The sequence below is a fragment of the Poromitra crassiceps genome (assembly GCF_964638095.1).
Source record: "Poromitra crassiceps genome assembly, chromosome: 19".
NCBI classification, from domain to species: domain Eukaryota; kingdom Metazoa; phylum Chordata; class Actinopteri; order Beryciformes; family Melamphaidae; genus Poromitra; species Poromitra crassiceps.
Genome location: NC_139646.1, coordinates 440,001 through 462,039, shown reverse-complemented (window position 1 = coordinate 462,039; position 22,039 = coordinate 440,001). Strand labels below are relative to the sequence as shown.

The 22,039-nt window shown below is 42.2% G+C and overlaps 1 protein-coding gene across 2 annotated transcripts in view; it reads left to right on the top strand.

Annotated features, from left to right (window-relative positions):
* Positions 1 to 1,088: 1,088 nt before the first annotated feature.
* The window catches only part of nt5c2b (5'-nucleotidase, cytosolic IIb), a 60,285-nt gene continuing 39,334 nt past the window's right edge, over positions 1,089 to 22,039 (top strand). Inside the window, exons 1-3 of one of the 2 annotated variants that reach the window (XM_083655988.1) lie at positions 1,089 to 1,206; positions 3,732 to 3,842; positions 19,979 to 20,052. In XM_083655988.1, coding sequence (XP_083512114.1) covers positions 3,742 to 3,842; positions 19,979 to 20,052 — 175 coding nt within the window. In that variant the 5' untranslated portion in view covers positions 1,089 to 1,206; positions 3,732 to 3,741. Of the gene's footprint in view, positions 1,207 to 3,731; positions 3,843 to 19,978; positions 20,053 to 22,039 lie in introns of those variants that run through there. The other variant, XM_083655989.1, reaches the window with a different exon arrangement.

The window sequence follows — 22,039 nt, the reverse complement described above, 5'->3', positions numbered from 1 at the left end:
CGTATGCAGAAATTGAATTATAGGTGGGCCTGGATCAAATTGGGTGGGCCTGGATAGGAAGGGGTGCAGATGCCCGGCCGAAAAATTTGACGTGTTATTTTACTAAAAATAATGCATTTGACCATCATTTCAAGTAGAATGATACCACCCAAGCAAGAATATTTCAAGTGTTTCAAGTGCTTTACTGAAATATTTGGACCATATAATGATAATACAATTATCTCAACCTTAAAAGGTTACATATAGGTGCCAAATGTTGCATACATGAATGCTTATACTTGTGTGTATACTGTTACTGTGGCCCGAAACGTCATGCTGTGTGAATAATTACTGAATAAAGAAACCTAACGGGAGCTCCTCTGGTGTGCGGACCATTATTTTTTTACTGTTACTTTATACAGAAATTAGAACCACTGATCCATATACTGCTGTGAGTTAAAAAAATAACAACATTGAGGCTGCTTCAAGTTTGAACAAGACGCCCTCTGGTTTATTTATCCACAGAGAGAACAAAATTCCTAGATGTCATGAAGTTGTCATGCATTAGACTCTGGAGATGATGTGCCCTGCGTTTTTACAAAAGTAACAAAACCATTGGCTAGCAATGCAGCAGCAAGTTTGCCTCTAGAAAACAACCAATTAATTTTTTTTTTTTTTTTTTTTTTTTTTTTTTTTTGGGTGGGCCAGGGCAAGAAGTGGGTGGGCCTGATACGCCCCTGACATGAAAAGGTTTCTGAACCTATACTATACGGGCCTAACTGTACAAGTCAAGATGAATAGATGCATGTTGTCTTTGTGTCTCTAGATCGTCTATGTACCAGTGATAATGAGATAGTGGGTGGGGGCGGGGGATAACATGTTTGGGACTGGTGACTATCTTGACCTCTACGATAGAGCGGCACGTCATTTGATAACAGCTGTGCAACCTCTATGTGTGCAACGATGACAGATAGTCCCGCCCCCTTTTGATAGACAGGATGAAACTCCGCCCACTGAACTGTTTCATATCAACACTGGACACTGGAGAACAGAAACAGCAGAGCAGAGACAGAGCAGGAAAAGAGTCATCGCTTGTCTGGCTGTGCAGACAGACACTACCTTACTTTTTGCCAGAACGTTTTGCGATTTTTGTCCCACTTTTCCAGTGCATGAGGCGCATTCTCAGGTTATCAGACGGTGCAGTTGTTTTTATTGAGGAAATCAGAGGTGAGTAGTACAGTAATGTTCGCTACAGCTAACGCCATGAAATCTGCCAGAGAATTTCGCTTTTGTTGTCGCATCAGCAGCTACACATCATCAAACACGTCCGCTGGGCTGGATCACTTACATTTTGGTAGTCCTAACAGCAAAATATGAGGAAAGTAAACGAGAGCAGCAGAGCAAATGGTTATTTGAGGAAACAAGAATGTTAGCTAGCTTTCATACTCACAGTTCAATACGTTAACGGGGGACGTTGTTTGGTAGCCAGCTAGCAAGATGTCTTAGTTTGCTGTTAGCTAGTAAAGACACTTAACAGCCCAGGCTAATTCTGCCATTATTGTTATATGTGATAGGTTTGGTTCAATACCCCTCCAATTGTTTATGTAACCGTCAGACGTTATAGCGTTACCGTTATATCAATCAATGACATCTAAAACGGTGAAAATCAGTTGTAACGTTGTTGTTACTTCCCCATAACGTCGTTACACAGACTCCTCCCCGACCTGGGGCAATGTAGCCAGTACAAGTTATATCTTGCATTAATTTCACTTTCCTGGGTGCCACCGCAGTGCAGGTTTGCTGAGTTTGTCCCGGCCAGAACTGCCTTCAGACCCCACTGGACCCGAATAATAGACTATGGGCCAAGGTGTCATACTGAGGAATTACGTGCAAACGGAATATACAAATGCAGTGGAATCATTAAACTATATGGACCCACGTCGGCAGTTTATTACTCATACTCAGAAAGGACACTTCTATGACTCATAGAAGTGTCCTTTCTGAGTGGTAATTGTGCTGTCTCTTCAGTAAAAAAAAAAAGTTCATAAACTAATACAACATTTTAGATCACATGGTAAGAAGAACACGTTTTCTTTTCGATAGCTCCAATAGATCTTATCGATGTCGATAGCAATGGTTCCATAGATAGTGTTTCTACTGCAGCCGTATTGACAAATCTCCCCATGCCCCCAAGATGGGTCTTGTTTGCATTTGTGACAGCACTGAGAAACAGAAAGCATTTGTGACAGCACTGAGAAACAGAAAGCTGACCTCTGCCTTTCCTTCCTGCAGGCCAGCCTCTCCAGTGATAGTAGGAAAGTGATAAAATGTGTCAGCATGGGAGAGAAAAAACACACTATGAGGAGGCCAAGACTAGCCGCTTGCATTCCATTCAGGCAGAAATGTACGAAATCTCTCCCTAGATTCATGGTTAACAGATGTGCCTGCAGCACATTGGGGGGTTTGGTTTTCTTCTCTAGCCTTTGTTCAAGCTTGGCTTTATGTGGGCTACATACTGTAGGACACAATCTGATGCATTAATGAGGAAATGAGTTGTTTTTGTAAATGTGACCCCATTTTAAATCCCCAATATGGGCACTTGATTCAGTCTAGTCAAGTCTGTGCCTTTGTCCTTGGACTTTGCCTAGTGAGTGAGACGGTCATACCAGCATAACAAATAGACTCATCTCTCTTGGTAACGTAAGGTGGTTTGATCTCTACTTGAGAGAGTTCACGCGCTAAACCAGTTCAGGAGATGATGACTGGTGTTCACAGCAAGTCAGGAACACAGCACCATCAAATAGGTCTGCCGATGTGCTTGAATGCATTGGATGATTGTATCTCAATTTAATTGATGAGCCAGCTTGCAGATTGTTTACTCCTCCTCCTGCTCTGGTTTAAACAGACCGTGAATCCAATGCCTTTTCACTGTGAAGAAGACACTGTGCTGTCTGGTTTAAACACACTGTGAATCCAATGCCTTTTCACTATGAAGAAGACACTGTGCTGTCTGGTTTAAACTAGGGCTGCCACAAACGATTATTTTGATAATCGACTAGTCACCTATTATTTTAACGATTAGTCGACTAATCGGATCATAAATTGCAGCTTATCACACAATTACTCAATCGCTCTGATTTAGCTATCATCAGCTTCTAAATTTAGCTTGAAGTTGTTTTAGGCATGTGCTAACTAAAAATAAAGACAAGTAAGATGATAATTGACTCAAAAATATTTTTTTTAATGGATCAGCAGCAGCTTCGGGGGAACAGCTCCCAAAGAACATGTGATGATGTCGATTACCAAATATGTCGGTGACCATTTTGGTAATCGTGTTTTAAGATGATCCGAGTGGTTTGATGCCTTCCTGTGTCCTGTGCTGACCCCTTTAACCTGTGTTGTGTGTGTGTGCGTGTGTGTGTGTGCGTGCGTGCATGCGTGTGTGTGTGTGTGCGTGCGTGTGTGTGCGTGCGTGTGTGTGTGTGCGTGCGTGCGTGTGTGTGTGCGTGCATGCGTGCGTGTGTGTGTGTGTGTGCGTGCGTGCGTGCGTGTCTGTGTGGCAGCTTAAACAGTGAAAATGGAAACTAATTGGAGCTTGTTTTTGGTATTGTTGTATTTGTGTTTTATAGGAAACATTGAAAATCAATGAGTGTTGTTGTACAGTAAAAGTATTGTGTTTAACTTGGTGAGTATTGAGAGGCTTTTGTGAGTGTGAGCAGTGCATAATTAAGTGTTGCTCCCCTCCCTTCCAGAGGTTTGAAGATGACCACTTCATGGAGTGACAGACTGCAGAACTATGCAGACCTGCCCGCTAACATGGATGGCCTGGCAATGAAGAAGTACAGGAGAGAGCCGTACCACAGGTAAGAATCTTAAGTCACGTTTCAAGTCAAGTTTATATTTGTATAGCTTTAATTCACAAGCATGTGAGAATGTGTCTAGCTAAGCACAATCAAGAAACAGAATTGAACAACTTAAATATAAAGCATATAAAAAACAAACATATAAGATAAGAGAGAGCGCAGAGGGAGAAGGGAGAAAATAGTGGAGAACAAAGAAGGGGAGAACAGAGCGAGGAGAGAGTATAGTGGAGAGAGAGAGAGAAAGAGTGAGGAGAGAGTTGAGAGAGAGAGAGAGAGAGAGAAAGAGTGAGGAGAGAGTATAGTGGAGAGAGAGAGAGAAAGAGTGAGGAGAGAGTATAGTGGAGAGAGAGAGAGAGAGAGTATAGTGGAGAGAGAGAGAGTGAGGAGAGAGTATAGTGGAGAGAGAGAGAGAGAGAGTGAGGAGAGAGTATAGTGGAGAGAGAGAGAGAGAGTTTAGTGGAGAGAGAGAGAGAGGAGAGAGTATAGTGGAGAGTAGGGCTGTGGCGATTCACTTATCTCCCGATTCGATACTATCACGATTCTTGGGTGCCGATTCGATTTATATTGCGATTCTTAAGTATTGCGATTCTACGATTATTGCGATTCGATATTACGATTTATTGCGATTTTTGTTTATTTTTTTCTTTTATTTTTTCAGTTTGTTTGCTTTTTTACACTAGATTAGAACATGGGAAAAGTTGAATCATACACTAGAGACTGTATATTATATATCATGAGTAGGGCTGGGCGATATAGTTAAAAACAGGGGCGGACTGGGATCATAATTCAGGCCGGGCATTAGATACCAAGCAGGCCAGGCCGATATGGGCCAACGCGCGTGAAATTTGGGCCGTTTGAAGCCAGATTTGGGCCGTTTGAAGTCCAATTTTACAATGAGATGCACCCACTTTAACCCTGAAGTGTAATTATTACTTCAGACTAACTAATAAAGTAATAAAACCACTAGTAAACCAGTAGGCGGCGCCTGGCCTGCTGTTCAGTGAGTGGCCTGACTGCAAGCACCAAAAAAAAAAAAAAAAAAAAAAAAATCCAAAAAAAAAAAATGTTTTTTTTTTTTTTTTAATTTGCGATTATCGATTCTGGAATAAAAGATCGATCCAAAAAATCGTGACATTAAAAATCGCGATACTTAGGTGAATCGATTTTTTCCCCCACCCCTAGTGGAGAGAGTGAGGAGAGAGTATAGTGGAGAGAGAGAGAGAAAGAGTGAGGAGAGAGTATAGTGGAGAGAGAGAAAGAGAGAGGAGAGTATAGTGGAGAGAGAGAAAGAGAGAGGAGAGAGTATAGTGGAGAGAGAGAAAGAGTGAGGAGAGAGTATAGTGGAGAGAGAGAGAGAAAGAGTGAGGAGAGAGTATAGTGGAGAGAGAGAGAGAAAGAGTGAGGAGAGAGTATAGTGAAAGAGTGAGGAGAGAGTATAGTGGAGAGAGAGAGAGAAAGAGTGAGGAGAGAGTATAGTGGAGAGAGAGAGAGAAAGAGTGAGGAGAGAGTATAGTGGAGAGAGAGAGAGAAAGAGAAAGAGTGAGGAGAGAGTATAGTAGAGAGAGAGAGAGTGAGGAGAGAGTATAGTAGAGAGAGAGAGAGAGAGTGAGGAGAGAGTATAGTGGAGAGAGAGAGAGAGAGAGAGAGTGAGGAGAGAGTATAGTGGAGAGAGAGAGAGAGAGAGAGAGAAAGAGTGAGGAGAGAGTATAGTGGAGAGAGAGAGAGAAAGAGTGAGGAGAGAGTATAGTGGAGAGAGAGAGAGAAAGAGTGAGGAGAGAGTATAGTAGAGAGAGAGAGAGTGAGGAGAGAGTATTGTAGAGAGAGAGAGAGAGAGTGAGGAGAGAGTATAGTGGAGAGAGAGAGAGAGAGAGTGAGGAGAGAGTGGAGAGAGAGAGAGAGAGAAGACGGGGAGGAGAGGGACGGAGAAGGAAAAAATGTAGAGAAAGAGAGAACAGAAGAAGAGGACAGACGCTCTAACTACTCTAACCTTAACCACAACTACCTAGCAACCAAATCATCTAGCTAATCTGTAGCCTAATTTGCCCTATCCTCCTAACCTACTCTAATTGAATCTAATGGCCCTCTCCTTTATTGCAAAATAACTGGGATGTGGACCTAAATGACGTCACGTCCGTTTTGTTAGCGTTCCATTTGCAGAAAACTTGAGCTGAGAAGTTCACTGTTCAATTGTGTCACATCCAAGTCAGCTCTTGGTCAGATCCAGTCACTAGCCAGGCTAGCCATTGTTAGCAATAACAGTTGATAACAAGGCATTTAGCGCATACAAACACTGCAGCAACATGTCCACACAGATAGAAGATAGGCAGTGCTGTGTGTACAGCTGATTTAATGAGAAACAAGACAGAAGTGCTAATAAACAGCATTTACTACGATTATAACTACTGTTGTTGCATGGAGCAGCCATCTTGGATTTGTGAGGTCGGGGCTGCTGAGGCTCCTACGAGTTTGGAATGGGAAATACCAGCTCTGGTGACGTCACCGTCCCAGCTCATGACCTTTGAACCGTAAGATTGCCACTTCCCAGTGATAAAGGAATCCACGATAACCTTCAGCTGAACTGTGTAACAACACAAGAATCTAAGCTAATCTACAGCCTAACCTACACCATCCTAACCTAACCTACACCATCCTAACCTAACCGGCATCTCACAGCCTTAACCCTGCATGCCTCACCCCGGGCCCCCCTGTCGGCTCAGGAGGAGGCATGGCCCCTCCTTTCACGCCGCGACCTGACTGTGAGGTCGCGACCTGACCGTGAGGTCGCGGCGTGCCAGGGTCATCTAGATGCATGCCAGGGAAAAAATGTTCCTCCCCCCAAAACCTTGTAGGAAAAAAGAGGAAGGGGAAAAACTTTGTGAGAGCCAGTGCAAATAGCCCTGAGTATACACACTCTGAACAGTCAGGACTCACTGACAGTCAGGACTCACTGACAGTCAGAGCTCACTGACAGGAGTAGACACACTCTAAACAGTCAGAGCTCACTGACAGGAGTAGACACACTCTGAACAGTCAGAGCTCACTGACAGGAGTAGACAGACTCTGAGCAGTCAGGGCTCACTGACAGTCAGGGCTCACTGACAGGAGTAGACACACTCTGAACAGTCAGAGCTCACTGACCGGGACATGGGTAGACAGACTCTGAACAGAATAGTTGCTGCTGAACACCACAAAACTACAGCCTCAAAATTGAGCCCATAATTGAACGGAACCTGGTGTAAGGAGAACAAAACCTGGACCTGCGGCTGTGAGCAATGGAAACTACGTAATCTGATCTGATGAGTCGTCTTTCACCCTATTTGCTACGGCAGCTTCTGCTTTACCGTTGGAGAAGGCAGAAGCAAACCTACAACCAGCAATGATCATTTGCTGACTGTTCAACATGATGGTGGATTTGTAATGGTATGGGCAGCTATCTCATGGGAGTCATTAGGTGTTAATAAATACTCTACACAGTCATGTAACAACCAAGGAATACAAGGCCATTTTCCTTGTGAAATACCTTAACCGTCATATCCGATGATCCACACCGCTAATTGAATTCAACACCGTGGTTTATTTTATTTTTTAATTTTTCTGATTTTTATAGACTTAGCACCTGCTTCCTCCGCAGTCGCCAGCCGCTTCTTTTCACCCGACAGCGGGGAGCGTCACCCGCAGGACGTAGCAGCACGTGGGAGGATCACGCTATTCCCACCAGTTCCCTTCCGCACCCGAACGGGCGCCCCGACCGATCTAGTGCAGCGACCAGGACACATACCCTTAATCCGGCTTCCCACCCACAGACACAGTCAACATCGTGGCTGTACGGACGCCCGACCAAGCCGGAGGTAACACGGGGGCGCGAACCTGCGACCCTCGTGTTGGTAGGCAGGGCATCTACCGCTGCACTACCCGGACGCCCCAAGAGTGGTTTCATTAACACCACGATGAAGTCACATGTCTTCTGTGGCCTCCCCAATCACCAGATGGAAGCGTCATTGCGCTGTTCATACTGTTCATACTGTTCATACTGTTCATACGCTGTTCATACTGTTCATACTGTTCATACTGTTCATACGCACTCAGTGGGAAGCAGTTTTCCAATTTTTTTCATCCCCTCAAGCACCTGGAAAAGACTCATTTTATTGCTGCCTCATTTCAATTCCCCCCTTATCAAGTATTAGGAAATCTTCAGCGGGCCGTGTCACTTAGGCTTGGGAAGAAATTGAAAGCAATTCTGTCTGGCTTGACATGACTAATCATTAACACATCCTGTGTTAGCCATGGTTTTGCATCTGATAGGCACGCTTCCTGTTCAATGTCAGATGGCAAAATGTCATTGTGGTCCTAGGAGTGAGTGAGTGTGTGAGGCCTACTCTCTCAAGCCAAATTCAATACATTAAGCAGGTCATTTAGTGTGTGAGGCCTACTCTCTCAAGCCAAATTCAATACATTAAGCAGGTCATTTAGTGTGTGAGGCCTACTCTCTCAAGCCAAATTCAATACATTAAGCAGGTCATTTAGTGTGTGAGGCCTACTCTCTCAAGCCAAATTCAATACATTAAGCAGGTCATTTAGTGTGTGAGGCCTACTCTCTCAAGCCAAATTCAATACATTAAGCACAAGCAGGTCATTTAGTGTGTGAGGCCTACTCTCTCAAGCCAAATTCAATACATTAAGCAGGTCATTGAGTGTGTGAGGCCTACTCTCTCAAGCCAAATTCAATACATTAAGCAGGTCATTTAGTGTGTGAGGCCTACTCTCTCAAGCCAAATTCAATACATTAAGCAGGTCATTTAGTGTGTGAGGCCTACTCTCTCAAGCCAAATTCAATACATTAAGCAGGTCATTTAGTGTGTGGGGCCTACTCTCTCAAGCCAAATTCAATACATTAAGCAGGTAATTTGCTTAAAGGCATACAAGCAAAGTGTGGCTCTCCACATGTAAAAGAGGTTTACTGTTTTTAACTGGCAAAATGAGAGAGGCTTCAAATAGAAAGTGATCCCCGTCATGCATTTATCTAATGATAGGAAAAGCCCTGTGGTCATGCTCGTTAAGTGGCTGATGGAGGGAGGGATGTAGTCCGTGTGGGCGTTGTTGTGCAATGTTTAACTCCACTAAAGAGATGTATGTCCACTGAGAACTGCTGTTATTCCATGATGCCATTACGCAACTTGTCATGTTAACAACAGCTCGGCTGTAAAACTGTCACTTGTGTGTTGACTTTGTCCCCTGTGCTGAGGAATCTGACCCCCAGCCCACGCACCCACACGCACACGCACACACACACACACACGCACACACACGCACACACACACACACACACACACACACACACACACACACACACACACACACACACACACACACACACACACACAATTTAAAACATAACTTTGCATGTCAAGAAAGTCACAGTTTGTCGCCAAACTGTTGCCCTAGAAGTTATAAATGAGAAAGACTACATAATGTACACAGTCGCCTAAGTGACGTCACTTTCTCTACCGGCAAAGCTGAAGACCGGCGACATGCCACGAGCTTCCACGAGCTATGTAGTTTTTATACGAAAATAACCCCTACCTTTCAGTTTGTGTAACCGTATTCTCCGTCCACCCCCATTCATATTTTTCGCAGCGCTGGTACAGGGAGAAAGCAGGAAGTGACGTTTCACTTTGGCTCTCTATAATTTGGCTTTAATTTGGCTTTAATCTCTATAATCTTCTATAATAAAAGATGATATAATTATACAAACGATCACTTCTCGCCCATATAATAGTGTGCCAGTGTGTTCATGTTGAGAGACGCTGCGCCCTGTGTGTATTTTAGTGATAGGACATTGTGTTTTGCTGTGTTCTGCGTTTAGGTGGTCGAGCGAGGTTGTGTTTATGTGGAGAGAGAGAGAGCGCCGATAAACCGTTCAAAGTAAACGCAGGGATGGTCAGGTAACACAAAGCTGCCCCTTGTGAGCTCAATACAGTTGAAATGAAGATATTAAAAAAATATTTTTTCTAGAAACAGATTTAGCTCTATATCAACAAACTTCACATTTAGCTTTAGCTAATCGCTCCCTGGCCGCTAACATAACAGTTTTACACGCTGTTCGACTTCCGGGTCAAAGAACGTCAGCGCATGCGCTGATCGCCTCGTTCAGTTCCAGTCCGACTGGCCTGTATACATGCAGGAGTAAATCGACTATCATTATCTGGGTGTGTTAGTCGGACTTTTATAACTTCAATTTCAGTCGAGCTAACGTGTTTACATGCATTTCAAAAGTCCGGTTTTACTTTACTTCCTGTTTCCGGGGCAGCATGGATTGAACGCACGCGGGACTGCTCTCCTAACAAATTGAGTTTTTCACAATGTAAGGAGGAATTTTTTTTTATGCAAACAAAATTGAACGATTAGAAGGAGGCATCTATTGTTCCTAACTTGAGGGATATTGCAACTAGACCTATTGCCGAAGTCAAATTCATTTGTTTGTGGTCGCAATCTCCGCACCGGCTGTCTGTTGATTGTTTGATAGGCTACTCAAGGTGCATGGCCAACGCCGCTCGCAGCAGAGAGTTAAGAAATCTAAGAAGCGATCTCAAACAAAAAGTTACTGTGATGGACCGCGGAGAGCTTGCATCAATTATGAGAGAAGTCATACGTGAAGAGCTTGACTCCGCATTTGATCTGAAACTGAAACCAATTCAAGAATGTCTGGATTCACTTCGTAATGATATGATTTCCAATACGACCAAGGTAAAGGATCTGGAAGCAGCCGCTAACGAGACGGAACGCCGTCTAGCTGATATCGAACAAAAGCTTGCTCAATCACAGTCGGATAATGTGTCACTGAAACAGAAAATGGAACAGATTGAAGCACATAGCCGCAAGTTTAATATTCGAGTGTTGGGACTGCCTGAAGACAGCGAGAAAGGCAATCCCACTGCTTTTATGAATTCCCTGTTAGACGACGTGTTTGGTGCCGACAAGCTGGGACCTCAACCCCTTATCAACATCGCACACCGTACGGGTCCCCGTCTGGAGGGAGGCAAGATGCGGGGCATGATCGCGCGGCTGTTCAGCCTGGAGACGAGGAGGCTCATTCTACGCCTGGCAGCGGAATCTGCTGGCAACCTGAAGTTCCAGGGGAAGAGGATTCACATCTACCCCGACCTCACAGCCGATCTGGTCAAACGAAGAGCATTATTCAACGAGGTGCGGGGACACCTGCGGGAGGCCAACGTGAGGTATGGGCTGTTATTTCCATGCAAGCTGATTGTCACATTCGCTAACAACACTGCCTCCTTCACGGACCACAGAGAGGCCATGGCACACTACAACCAGGTAATTAAACCAACTCTATAATCCTGACTACATCAATGGCTAACATCAATACCTGAACAACAGCCCACTATATGGGCAATATGACAGTAGACAATATAATGAACCCTGGATTGATGGAGAAGCCTATAGGCTACGTGACATTCAACTGGAGTCCCTGGCTATGACGAACTATGGGATGGGGGGGGGGGGGGGGGGGGTAATACGTGTTTGAGATTGACCTTGAATTTAGTTGAGTTATCAATGAGTGAAGTGGGACTTGGAGATTAATTTGGTTGGTTATGAAGTAAACCTTAAGTGTAATCCTATGGGGTTGGGGTGGTTTGTCCCCCCCCCCATCTCTTTCTCTCTCTCTCTCTCTCTCCCTCTCTCTCTCCCTCTCTCTCTCTCTCTCAGGTATAACCTTCCTATGTTGACACAATTTAATTTGGTTATCGGGGGGAGTTCTATTAGGGGGATGAATTGACTAGGATGATTGTTGGTGTCCCCCCCACCGCAAAAAAAAAAAAAAAAAAAAAAAAATCCATGATGGTGTACTGTTGGGGTGACTATGACTATTTACTTGTAAGGGAAAAAAAAAAGAGGGGGAAAAAAAAAAAAAAAAAAAAGGAAAAAAACAAAAAAAAACGACTAGCCTATTATTAATGGGGGGAAAAAAAAAGAAAAAAAGTATACATATATTTTTATGATGATGAAGTGTTTATTATGATGATTATGATTAAAAAAAAAAAAACATTTTCCTTTCTTTTTTCTTTATTTTCATTTTGGGGATGATTATTATTATTAAAAAAAAAAAAAAAATGATGGTGTATTGTTGGGGTGAATTGATTGACTAGTATTTACCTATTCAAAAAAAAAAAAAAAAAAAAAAAGGTTCTCTTTGTTTAAAACAAAAGGTTGTATTTAATCTCCTTAAATTTAAATTTATTTGATAACGGTAGGAGAGTATGTCATTCTTATTAATATGCTGCACCCTGTAGTGTACAGGGCAGGATATACTCAGGAGGTATCAAATGGGGGGGTGGGAGGGTGCGGGATGTCTGTGTGTGTGAGTGGGGTTGTTGTTTTTTGTTTTGTTTTGTTTTATTTTTTATTCTCTTCTGTCCAGTCTTGCATTCAGTTGTTCCTTCGGATTATTCTAAATGCCTAGATACAACTTCATAACTTACAATGTTAAAGGAATGGGGGGTTTGGTGAAAAGGAAGAAAATCATGACATACCTGAACAAACAAAAAGTGGATGTAGCCTTTTTACAAGAATCTCATCTCCTATTTTCAACTCATGAACAGCTCAAATCCGGATGGGTTGGTAAAGTATTTCACTCCTCATTTGCTTCCAACTCAAGAGGTGTTGTAATTCTCATCAGACATAATGTATTATTTCTCCCTGAAGAAGTTAAATCTGATAAAAATGGTAGATATATTTTTGTTAGGGGCTTGCTGGACCAAGTCGAAATAATTTTTTTAAATTGTTATTGTCCCAATCATGACGACCCCAAATTTATTAATGACCTTACATTAATGGTGGCAAAATTTAAAATTCCCATTTTTTGGGGGGGTGATTTTAATTGCATTCTGGATGCTAATTTGGACAGATCTTCAACCACTAATTACTCCCTATCCAACATGTCTATCGCGTTGGCCAAAAACACTCAGGAATTGGGCCTTCATGAGACTTGGAGAACTATTCATCCTAATGATAGAGATTTTTCATTCTATTCCCCTGTGCACAATACTTATTCAAGAATTGATTTTTTCTTTGTGTCTTCATCTTTTGTTTCCAAGATATCAAAATGTGTGTATTTGGCGAGAATCTTATCAGACCATTCTGCACTACTTTTTTCAATTGATTTTGATGGGCCTCCGGCACCATCTAAAACTTGGAGGTTCAATACAGCATTGTTAGCCAACCAACAGTTTATTGAATTTATGAATGCCCATTTGGACACTTTTTCTGCTGTACATCAGGATTCTACAGTTTGTCCTTTAATAGTTTGGGACACATTGAAAGCCTATATTAGAGGGATGAGTATGGCATTTTCTTCCTCCCTTAAGGCCAAAACCAAAGATGAATTACAGCATATCGAACAAAAGATTAAGAAGTTAGAGAAACACCATTGTGTATCCAAAGACCCTGCGGTACTTTGCCAGCTTGACAACTTGAAAATGAAATACAATAATATAAACACACATTTTATTGAATTGAATATTTTAAAAACAAAGCAAAGGTTTGTCGAGCAAGGCGAAATGGCAGGTAAATTACTAGCATGGCAAATAAAGAAAGAATCACAAGATCGAGCTATTTTGCGAATTAAAGGGGCGGATGGTAGTGTTATAATGGATCCAATAGAGATTAATGATACATTCAAAAGTTTCTATAGTAAACTGTATGAATCGGAGTGTCATTGTAGTGAGGAGACCTTAAATAATTTTCTGAAAGATATTCCTCTCCCTTCTCTGACAACTGAAAGGAGGTCCCAGTTAGACAAAGATATAACCTCAGAGGAGATTTTGAAGGCTATTTACTCTCTTCAAAAGGGCAAGGCACCGGGATTGGATGGTCTTCCAGTGGAATTTTACAGACAGTTTTCTCAGCAGCTAATGCCTTTTTTTCATTTTATGATTTCAACCAGTCTTCAGAAAAGATTACTTCCCCAATCTCTTTACGTAGCAGTTATTACTTTACTTAAAAAAAAAGATAAAGATCCACTGCTGTGTGCTTCTTATAGGCCAATTTCACTGCTAAATGTCGATTATAAGATCATCACTAAAATTCTAACTTTACGCCTTGAATCAGTGGTATCTAGTCTTATTCATTCGGACCAAACAGGTTTTGTTCAGGGTCGTCTATTGTCTGACAATATACGTAGGTATTTTGATATTTTGTTTCACACTAAAGACTGTACTACTCCTATGGTGGCTATTTCTATCGATGCTGAAAAAGCATTTGATAGATTAGAATGGGAATACTTAATAGCCATTCTATCAAGATTTAATTTTGGACCTATTTTTATTTCTTGGATTCGCATTATTTATAGTCTCCCTATGGCAATTATTAAGACAAACACTCAGCACTCATCCCCCTTTAAGCTATCACGAGGGACAAGACAAGGCTGTCCGATGTCTCCATCATTATTTGCTCTTGCTATTGAAGCTCTGGCTGCAATAATAAGATCACATAATCACCTACAGGGCATTAAAATTGGAAGCGAAAATCATGTTATTTCATTATATGCAGATGATATTTTACTTTATTTACGGGACCCTTTGTACTCAATTCCAATCCTGTTTACAATACTGGATCAGTTTGGCGATCTATCGGGCTACAAAGTCAACCAGTCCAAAACCGAAATTATGCCAATTTCCAAATTTAACTTTGACTCTTTAAGAGACAAATTTAATTTGAAATGGTCTCCAGATTATATGAAGTATTTGGGCATATACATTCCTAGCAAAATAGAAGACATTTATCACCTGAATTATTCTCCATTAATTGAGAAAGTTACAAATGATCTGAAAAGAATGAATCTACTTCCTATATCTCTTATGGGCAGAACCAACATTATTAAGATGTCTATTTTACCCAAATTTCTTTTTTTGTTTCAAAACCTCCCATTTTCCCCTCCGTTACTTTTCTTCAAAAAGATGCAGAGCATCTTCTCCTCTTTCATTTGGGAGAGTAAGTCACCAAGGATTAGCCAACAGGTCTTACAACTTCCATATACTGCTGGTGGCTTAAACCTACCAAACCTTAACATTTATTTTCTGGCTGCCCAACTTACCCAGATTAGGCAGTGGTTCTCTAGCTCATCTAGCGCATGGTCTAGACTAGAATCCTATGATATTTTACCATATGAACTGAGATACCTGCCTTATATTGGTTTACAACAGGTTAAACAAATCACAAATAATCCTATTATTATTAATAGTTTACTGATATGGAAGAACTCCCATAAACTTATGGGTCACAAGGAACACCTTTCACCCTATACTCCTATCTGGAGAAACCCCAATTTTACATCTTGTTTTAATGATGACACCTTCAAGTCTTGGTATGACAAGGGGATAAGGGAAATAACACATCTTTACGATAGTGGTACATTTGTTTCCTTTCTTCAGTTAAAGTCAAAATATAATTTACCTTCCACACATTTATTTCGATTTTTTCAAATCCGCCATATGATACAGACAACTCAAGGCACTCTTGAGGAACCCAAGCCCTCCAAAATAGAATGCCTTATCAATAAGGAGGTTCAAAGTTCTAAATGTATTTCTCAAGTTTATTTATCTTTGCTTGAATGTTTGTCTACAAGTACAGATGCTACGAGGTGTAAATGGGAAAAGGATTTAGACATGGATATAAGTAAAGAGGACTGGTCTTTCTTTTGTTTTAAAGTTCATAAGTGTTCTTACAATATGAGGCACAAACTCCTTCTTTTTAAAATTTTGCATAGAACATATTACACACCGGTAAAACTTTATAAAATGAATAATGAAATGTCCTTTTTGTGCTGGCGCTGCAAAAAACAGAAAGGGGAGTTTTGCCATATGTTTTGGTCATGTAATTTGTTGTTAACATTTTGGAACTCTGTAATTGACACGATAGCACTATGTTTAAACATTCACATTACAAAATCGTCTCGCTTGTGTCTTTTAGGCACAATCAATATGGACCCTTGGAATGAATTTCAAAAAAAATATATTGATCTTGCTTTGATTGCTGCAAAGAAGTGTATTGCAATCCATTGGAAATCCGATTACCCTCCTACAATATCACATTGGTTAAATGAAATCTCTAGCTATGTTCCATTAGATAAAATATACTATAATATAAGACATAAGAGTCAGGACTTTGTAAAAATATGGCAACCACATATAGATTTTATGGCAAGAAGGGCAGCTTCGGGTACTACTGTTTGATGGACAGTGTTTCTTGTAGGGATGCACGGTGATGTGATTTGCTGTTAATATCATAGAGCATCCCTAATGAATGTATTATTGAGTGTGTGTGTGTGTGTGTGTGTATGTAGGCATGTGTGTTTTATTTTATTATTTTCTTTTTCTTTCTTTTCTTTTCTTTTCTTTTTGTTGTGTTGTCGTTGGGCGTTGCCGCACAATGGTGGGTGGGGGGGGGGGTGGGTACATGGGGGCGGGGAAACAAGAAAAAATGTCTTCAATTATGTTGTAAAAATGCTTGAATCTTTGAAAACTTAATAAAAAATATATATAAAAAAAAAAAAAAAAAAGTCCGGTTTTAGGCGGACTAACGCAATCATTCGTTTTTTTTAAGTGCATATAAACATACTGAGTGTATTTGTTTGACAATAGTTCCATCTAATTAACTTAACAGACCCGTTTTTACCAAGGTTTGGTTCATCTCATTTTAAGAGAGCATTTGATCTCATGGAGAAAGAGCTTGAGTGAAATAGTCCATCATCCTCACAGTCAGGATGGTTGATCACATAGCGAGAGGTTCACTTCACGTCTCTGCCCAGCCCAGATAAACCTCCTCTCACAGGCGGCTGAATGAGCTGTTTCCATCAGATTAGAGGCTGGTGGAAACAATCTGACAGATTGTTGCACAGCTGCGTCAGTCAGACTGAGTTGTTGAGGGATTCTCTCGTAGGTGTGGTCTGACCCATGTGGGCTATTTGAGGCCGTACTGGTGTCAGCAGGACCAAAGTCGAGGCTGACTATCTCTCTCAAGCCCGGCCCCGCCCTCATTGTCAATACGGGTGAGGAGAGACAGGAGCAGCTTCAGGTACAGAACAAACAACGGATCAAACCTGACAGGAAAAGGCTATTTGCACTTTTAACATACAACAGTGATTTTAGTTTGAAATGCCCAGTGCTGACTATAATGTCGTTTTGATCAGTCAGGATTAGCCCTGCCTTAGTTAAGGTAATGATTTATATTTTAGTCTAATCCATCCATACACACATTATACATGTACGGTATAATAAAGACATGTTGAAATATGTGGCCACACTGAGATTTGGAGGAGGAGGAGTCATATAGAGAGCCACACCTTGGTAATGTAAGCATCTGTAGCTGGGGACTGGGACTTGCTTGATTGTACCTGACGTGTGATTGTTCTGGATGTCTTTGAGGGCCCGCAAGCATCACCCTACTCAACAACAACAACAACAACAACAACCACCCTGCCTGACAACAGACAACAACAGAGAATGACGCGGAATGGCCACAATCATTTTTGCAACAAGTCAAAAAAAAATTGAATGGCAAGGAAGCAAAGGGGGGGGGGGGTTCATTGTTTTTGGGCCAGAGCTGCCGTGCGTTACCGGAGCAGGTCAGGCCAACGGCCAGTCAATCCTAGCTTTAATCACACTCAGAATGCATCGCCAGTCCTCCGCTGGACAACAGTCTAAATGGGAACTTGTCCACTATGGATCTGCTGCAAGGTATTTCAGAATTGATTTATAGTTTGGTGAACAGGAAAAAGGTCATTGTTACGATGGTCGAGATTTTGTCCTCTGGAATGGGTTTTATAGGTGTTTGAGACAGATTGATTCTTGGCAGCTAAACTTGTCTATCAGGTTGTTGTGTTAGTTTAGTTATGGCTGATGTAAGCTTGTCTTTTCTCCAATGTGTCATTTTTGGTTTCCTTTTAGATGGGGGTTAGCTGATCTGTGCCTTAATGCTAGGATAACTAAATATTGACTGGTGTGGAAAGATCTGGAAACTGGAGAGACAGTTTACACAGTCTACTGCTCAAATACAGATATGAAAGAGAAGTAGGCCTGTACTAGAAGTCAAAGTTCAGCTGGCAGTTATGTGGCTTTGCTAAGCCGAGTGCCATCTGCTCCCATGAGATGCGTGGATCGTCGGTGCCCGGCAGGCTATGTAAACATTGGCTACCTCTCGGGCCAGCGGGCCACACCGGTCCTCTGTAGCCTCCTGACTGATCAGATCACTCAGGACAGTTGAGCTGTTTCCTGGAGCATGGTCAAATTCAGTCTTGGAGCTGTAGGGCAGCAAGCACTCTGCCTTTGCTGTAGAGATGTGTACGCATCCAAGCATACCAACCACAATACAGAAGGACTGTCTCTATTGATTGAATCAAATGATTGTGCTGCTAGGGCTGCACAATTAAATGTGTAATCACTAACTCTGGGTAAAGTTAGTAAATAAGCCAGTGGTTTTCAACCTTAGGGCCATATATATATATATATATATATATATATATATATATATATATATATATACAGTATATATAAACACAACAGGAAAACATTGTTTTTTTTTGTTCTTGCTTAAACCAAATGTTTTATAGTCACTCACGATGCAGTAGGCCACGGGTTGGCTTGGTCCCAGGCTCCCAGCCTTCAAACTGTCTATGGAGAAAATGAATGCAGAACTTACTTCTGGGGCAAATGACGTCACGAAAAGTCACATGACTGTTGAGCTCTATGGAAACTAGGGATGTTCATCAATTATCGAAAATCGATAATTGATCGTTAAGGATTGGAATCGATCCTGTGGCATTTGGATGGATTTTTTAATTATTAATTTTTATTTTTTTATTTTATTTTTTTGACTAGGTTTGGGTGGAATTCGTTCCTCCTCGCACCACTCCATTGCACAGCCGACTAACGTGAGGTGGAGCTTCATATAGTCTCTAGTTTTCTGGCTGGGCACGGGCCTTTGTGCCAACAAAACTGTTTTAAACATGGGAAATTCACACCGGCATGCGCCGGGGACAGCAGTGTTGGAGAGGAGACACATTGAAATAAAGAGTTCATTGAGGAGAACACGTTGTCTTTCGTATATTCTGCCATAGGCATTCATTTTGTAAAAAAAAATTCTAAGTATTAATATGATCAATAATCGATAATTGATCGTTAATTTTCACCGATTATCGATTTTGGAAAATTTTCAAAATGAACATCCCTAATGGAAACATTTCATTTCATTTAGGGGAGGGGGGATCAAAGGGTAGACGAGCACTGCACAGACTCCAGTTACAATTCAAAGTAATGGTAAGACATCAGCTTATGAAGTATGAATAGACCTAAAATGGCAAGATATTGTAGTATTGCGTAATTTGCGATAAATTTGCCTATATTTCCCAACAACACTCCAAGGCAGCATGCACTCAACCAAGACACTGAATGACACAATTTGAAGTTGTCATACAGTAGCATAAAAGTTATGCAGTGACTTGGGACATCTGTGAATATAAACAGCTATAACCAAAGTTATGAATGGAAATTAAACATGGCTTGTAGGCTAGTAGGCTACTATAATATATCATGAGGTACGCAATTCCCCAGTGAACACGGATTGTGTCAGCATTTGACGCAGTGACCTAAGATCATCATGTTGTCCAACCCTGTAACCTTAAATGTGCTGCCCAATCTCGGAGGCAGAAGTTCAAATGACATTTCTTTTGAACTCGGTGTGCATCTTCTTGATGCGTCTTCCCGTGTTGATTAGGAGAGACATTTTGCTCAGATCCCACATCAGCCATGGAGATCATGTTGCCTAATGGTGTGCACATTCCACTTTCACAGTCAGGGTTATAGACCCATTTTGCTCATGAAAACATCGAGGAACTCTGTTCAGGGTCTGTCCAAATAAATGCTAATCTTGTTGTTGAAGAATTGCGACAAGGCACTACGGATGGAAATTAGCTAGCAACTAAACTCAAAAGTACAAAGCTTCTTCTCTTGGTTGAGATTGATGTATTTAACACATGGTCTCTGATATGAATAAACTCAATAAACAATCATATTTACCCTGACTTGTCATTGACAGTATTCCTTGTCTCTCTCGGGTTTCTCTAGAGTGTTTGTCAACAGAAGCTTAGCCATGGAGAAGATTAAGTGCTTTGGCTTTGACATGGATTACACTCTAGCAGGTAAGTGGAGCATTATGACCCCAACTACCCACCACCACCACCACCACTTTTATATGACCCCAACTACCCATCACCACCGTCACTTTTATATGACCCCAACTACCCACCACCACCGTCACTTTTATATGACCCCAACTACCCACCACCACGTTTATATGACCCCAACTACCCACCACCACGTTTATATGACCCCAACTACCCACCACCACCGTCACTTTTATATGACCCCAACTACCCACCACCACGTTTATATGACCCTAACTACCCACCACCACTGTCACTTTTATATGACCCCAACTACCTACCACCACGTTTATATGACCCCAACTACCTACCACCACGTTTATATGACCCCAACTACCCACCACCACTGTCACTTTTATATGACCCCAACTACCCACCACCACTGTCACTTTTATATGACCCCAACTACCCACCACCACCACCACTGTCACTTTTATATGACCCCAACTACCCACCACCACCACTGTCACTTTTATATGACCCCAACTACCCACCACCACTGTCACTTTTATATGACCCCAACTACCCACCACCACCACCACTGTCACTTTTATATGACCCCAACTACCCACCACCACCACTGTCACTTTTATATGACCCCAACTACCTACCACCACGTTTATATGACCCCAACTACCCACCACCACTTTTATATGACCCCAACTACCCACCACCACTGTCACTTTTATATGACCCCAACTACCTACCACCACTTTTATATGACCCCAACTACCCACCACCACTGTCACTTTTATATGACCCCAACTACCCACCACCACCACCGTCACTTTTATATGACCCCAACTACCCACCACCACTTTTATATGACCCCAACTACCCACCACCACTTTTATATGACCCCAACTACCCACCACCACTTTTATATGACCCCAACTACCTACCACCACGTTTATATGACCCCAACTACCCACCACCACTGTCACTTTTATATGACCCCAACTACCTACCACCACTTTTATATGACCCCAACTACCCACCACCACTGTCACTTTTATATGACCCCAACTACCCACCACCACCACCGTCACTTTTATATGACCCCAACTACCCATCACCACTTTTATATGACCCCAACTACCCATCACCACTTTTATATGACCCCAACTACCCATCACCACTTTTATATGACCCCAACTACCCATCACCACTTTTATATGACCCCAACTACCCATCACCACTTTTATATGACCCCAACTACCCACCACCACTTTTATATGACCCCAACTACCCACCACCACTTTTATATGACCCCAACTACCCATCACCACTTTTATATGACCCCAACTACCCACCACCACTTTTATATGACCCCAACTACCCATCACCACTTTTATATGACCCCAACTACCCACCACCACTTTTATATGACCCCAACTACCCACCACCACTTTTATATGACCCCAACTACCCAGTACCCACCACCACTTTTATATGACCCCAACTACCCATCACCACTTTTATATGACCCCAACTACCCACCACCACTTTTATATGACCCCAACTACCCACCACCACTTTTATATGACCCCAACTACCCATCACCACTGTCACTTTTATATGACCCCAACTACCCATCACCACCGTCACTTTTAGATGTTCAAAATCAGGCCAAGTCAGCTCTGGTTTGCATAGCAACTCCTCTGCTTACATCCCGTTAATAATGCAGCCCAGTCCAAAAGAGCTCATGTATCACTTGAGAAATCCTTAGTGACAAGAGGTGTGTGGGGGGGGGGGGGGGGTCAGAGAGGTGTGTGTGGTGGGGGGGGGGGGGGGGGTCAGAGAGGTGTGTGTGTGTGTGTGTGTGTGTGTGTGGGGGGGGGGGGGGGGGTCAGAGAGGTGTGTGTGTGTGTGTGGGGGGGGGGGGGGTCAGAGAGGTGTGTGTGTGTGTGTGGGGGGGGGGGTCAGAGAGGTGTGTGTGTGTGTGGGGGGGGGGGTCAGAGAG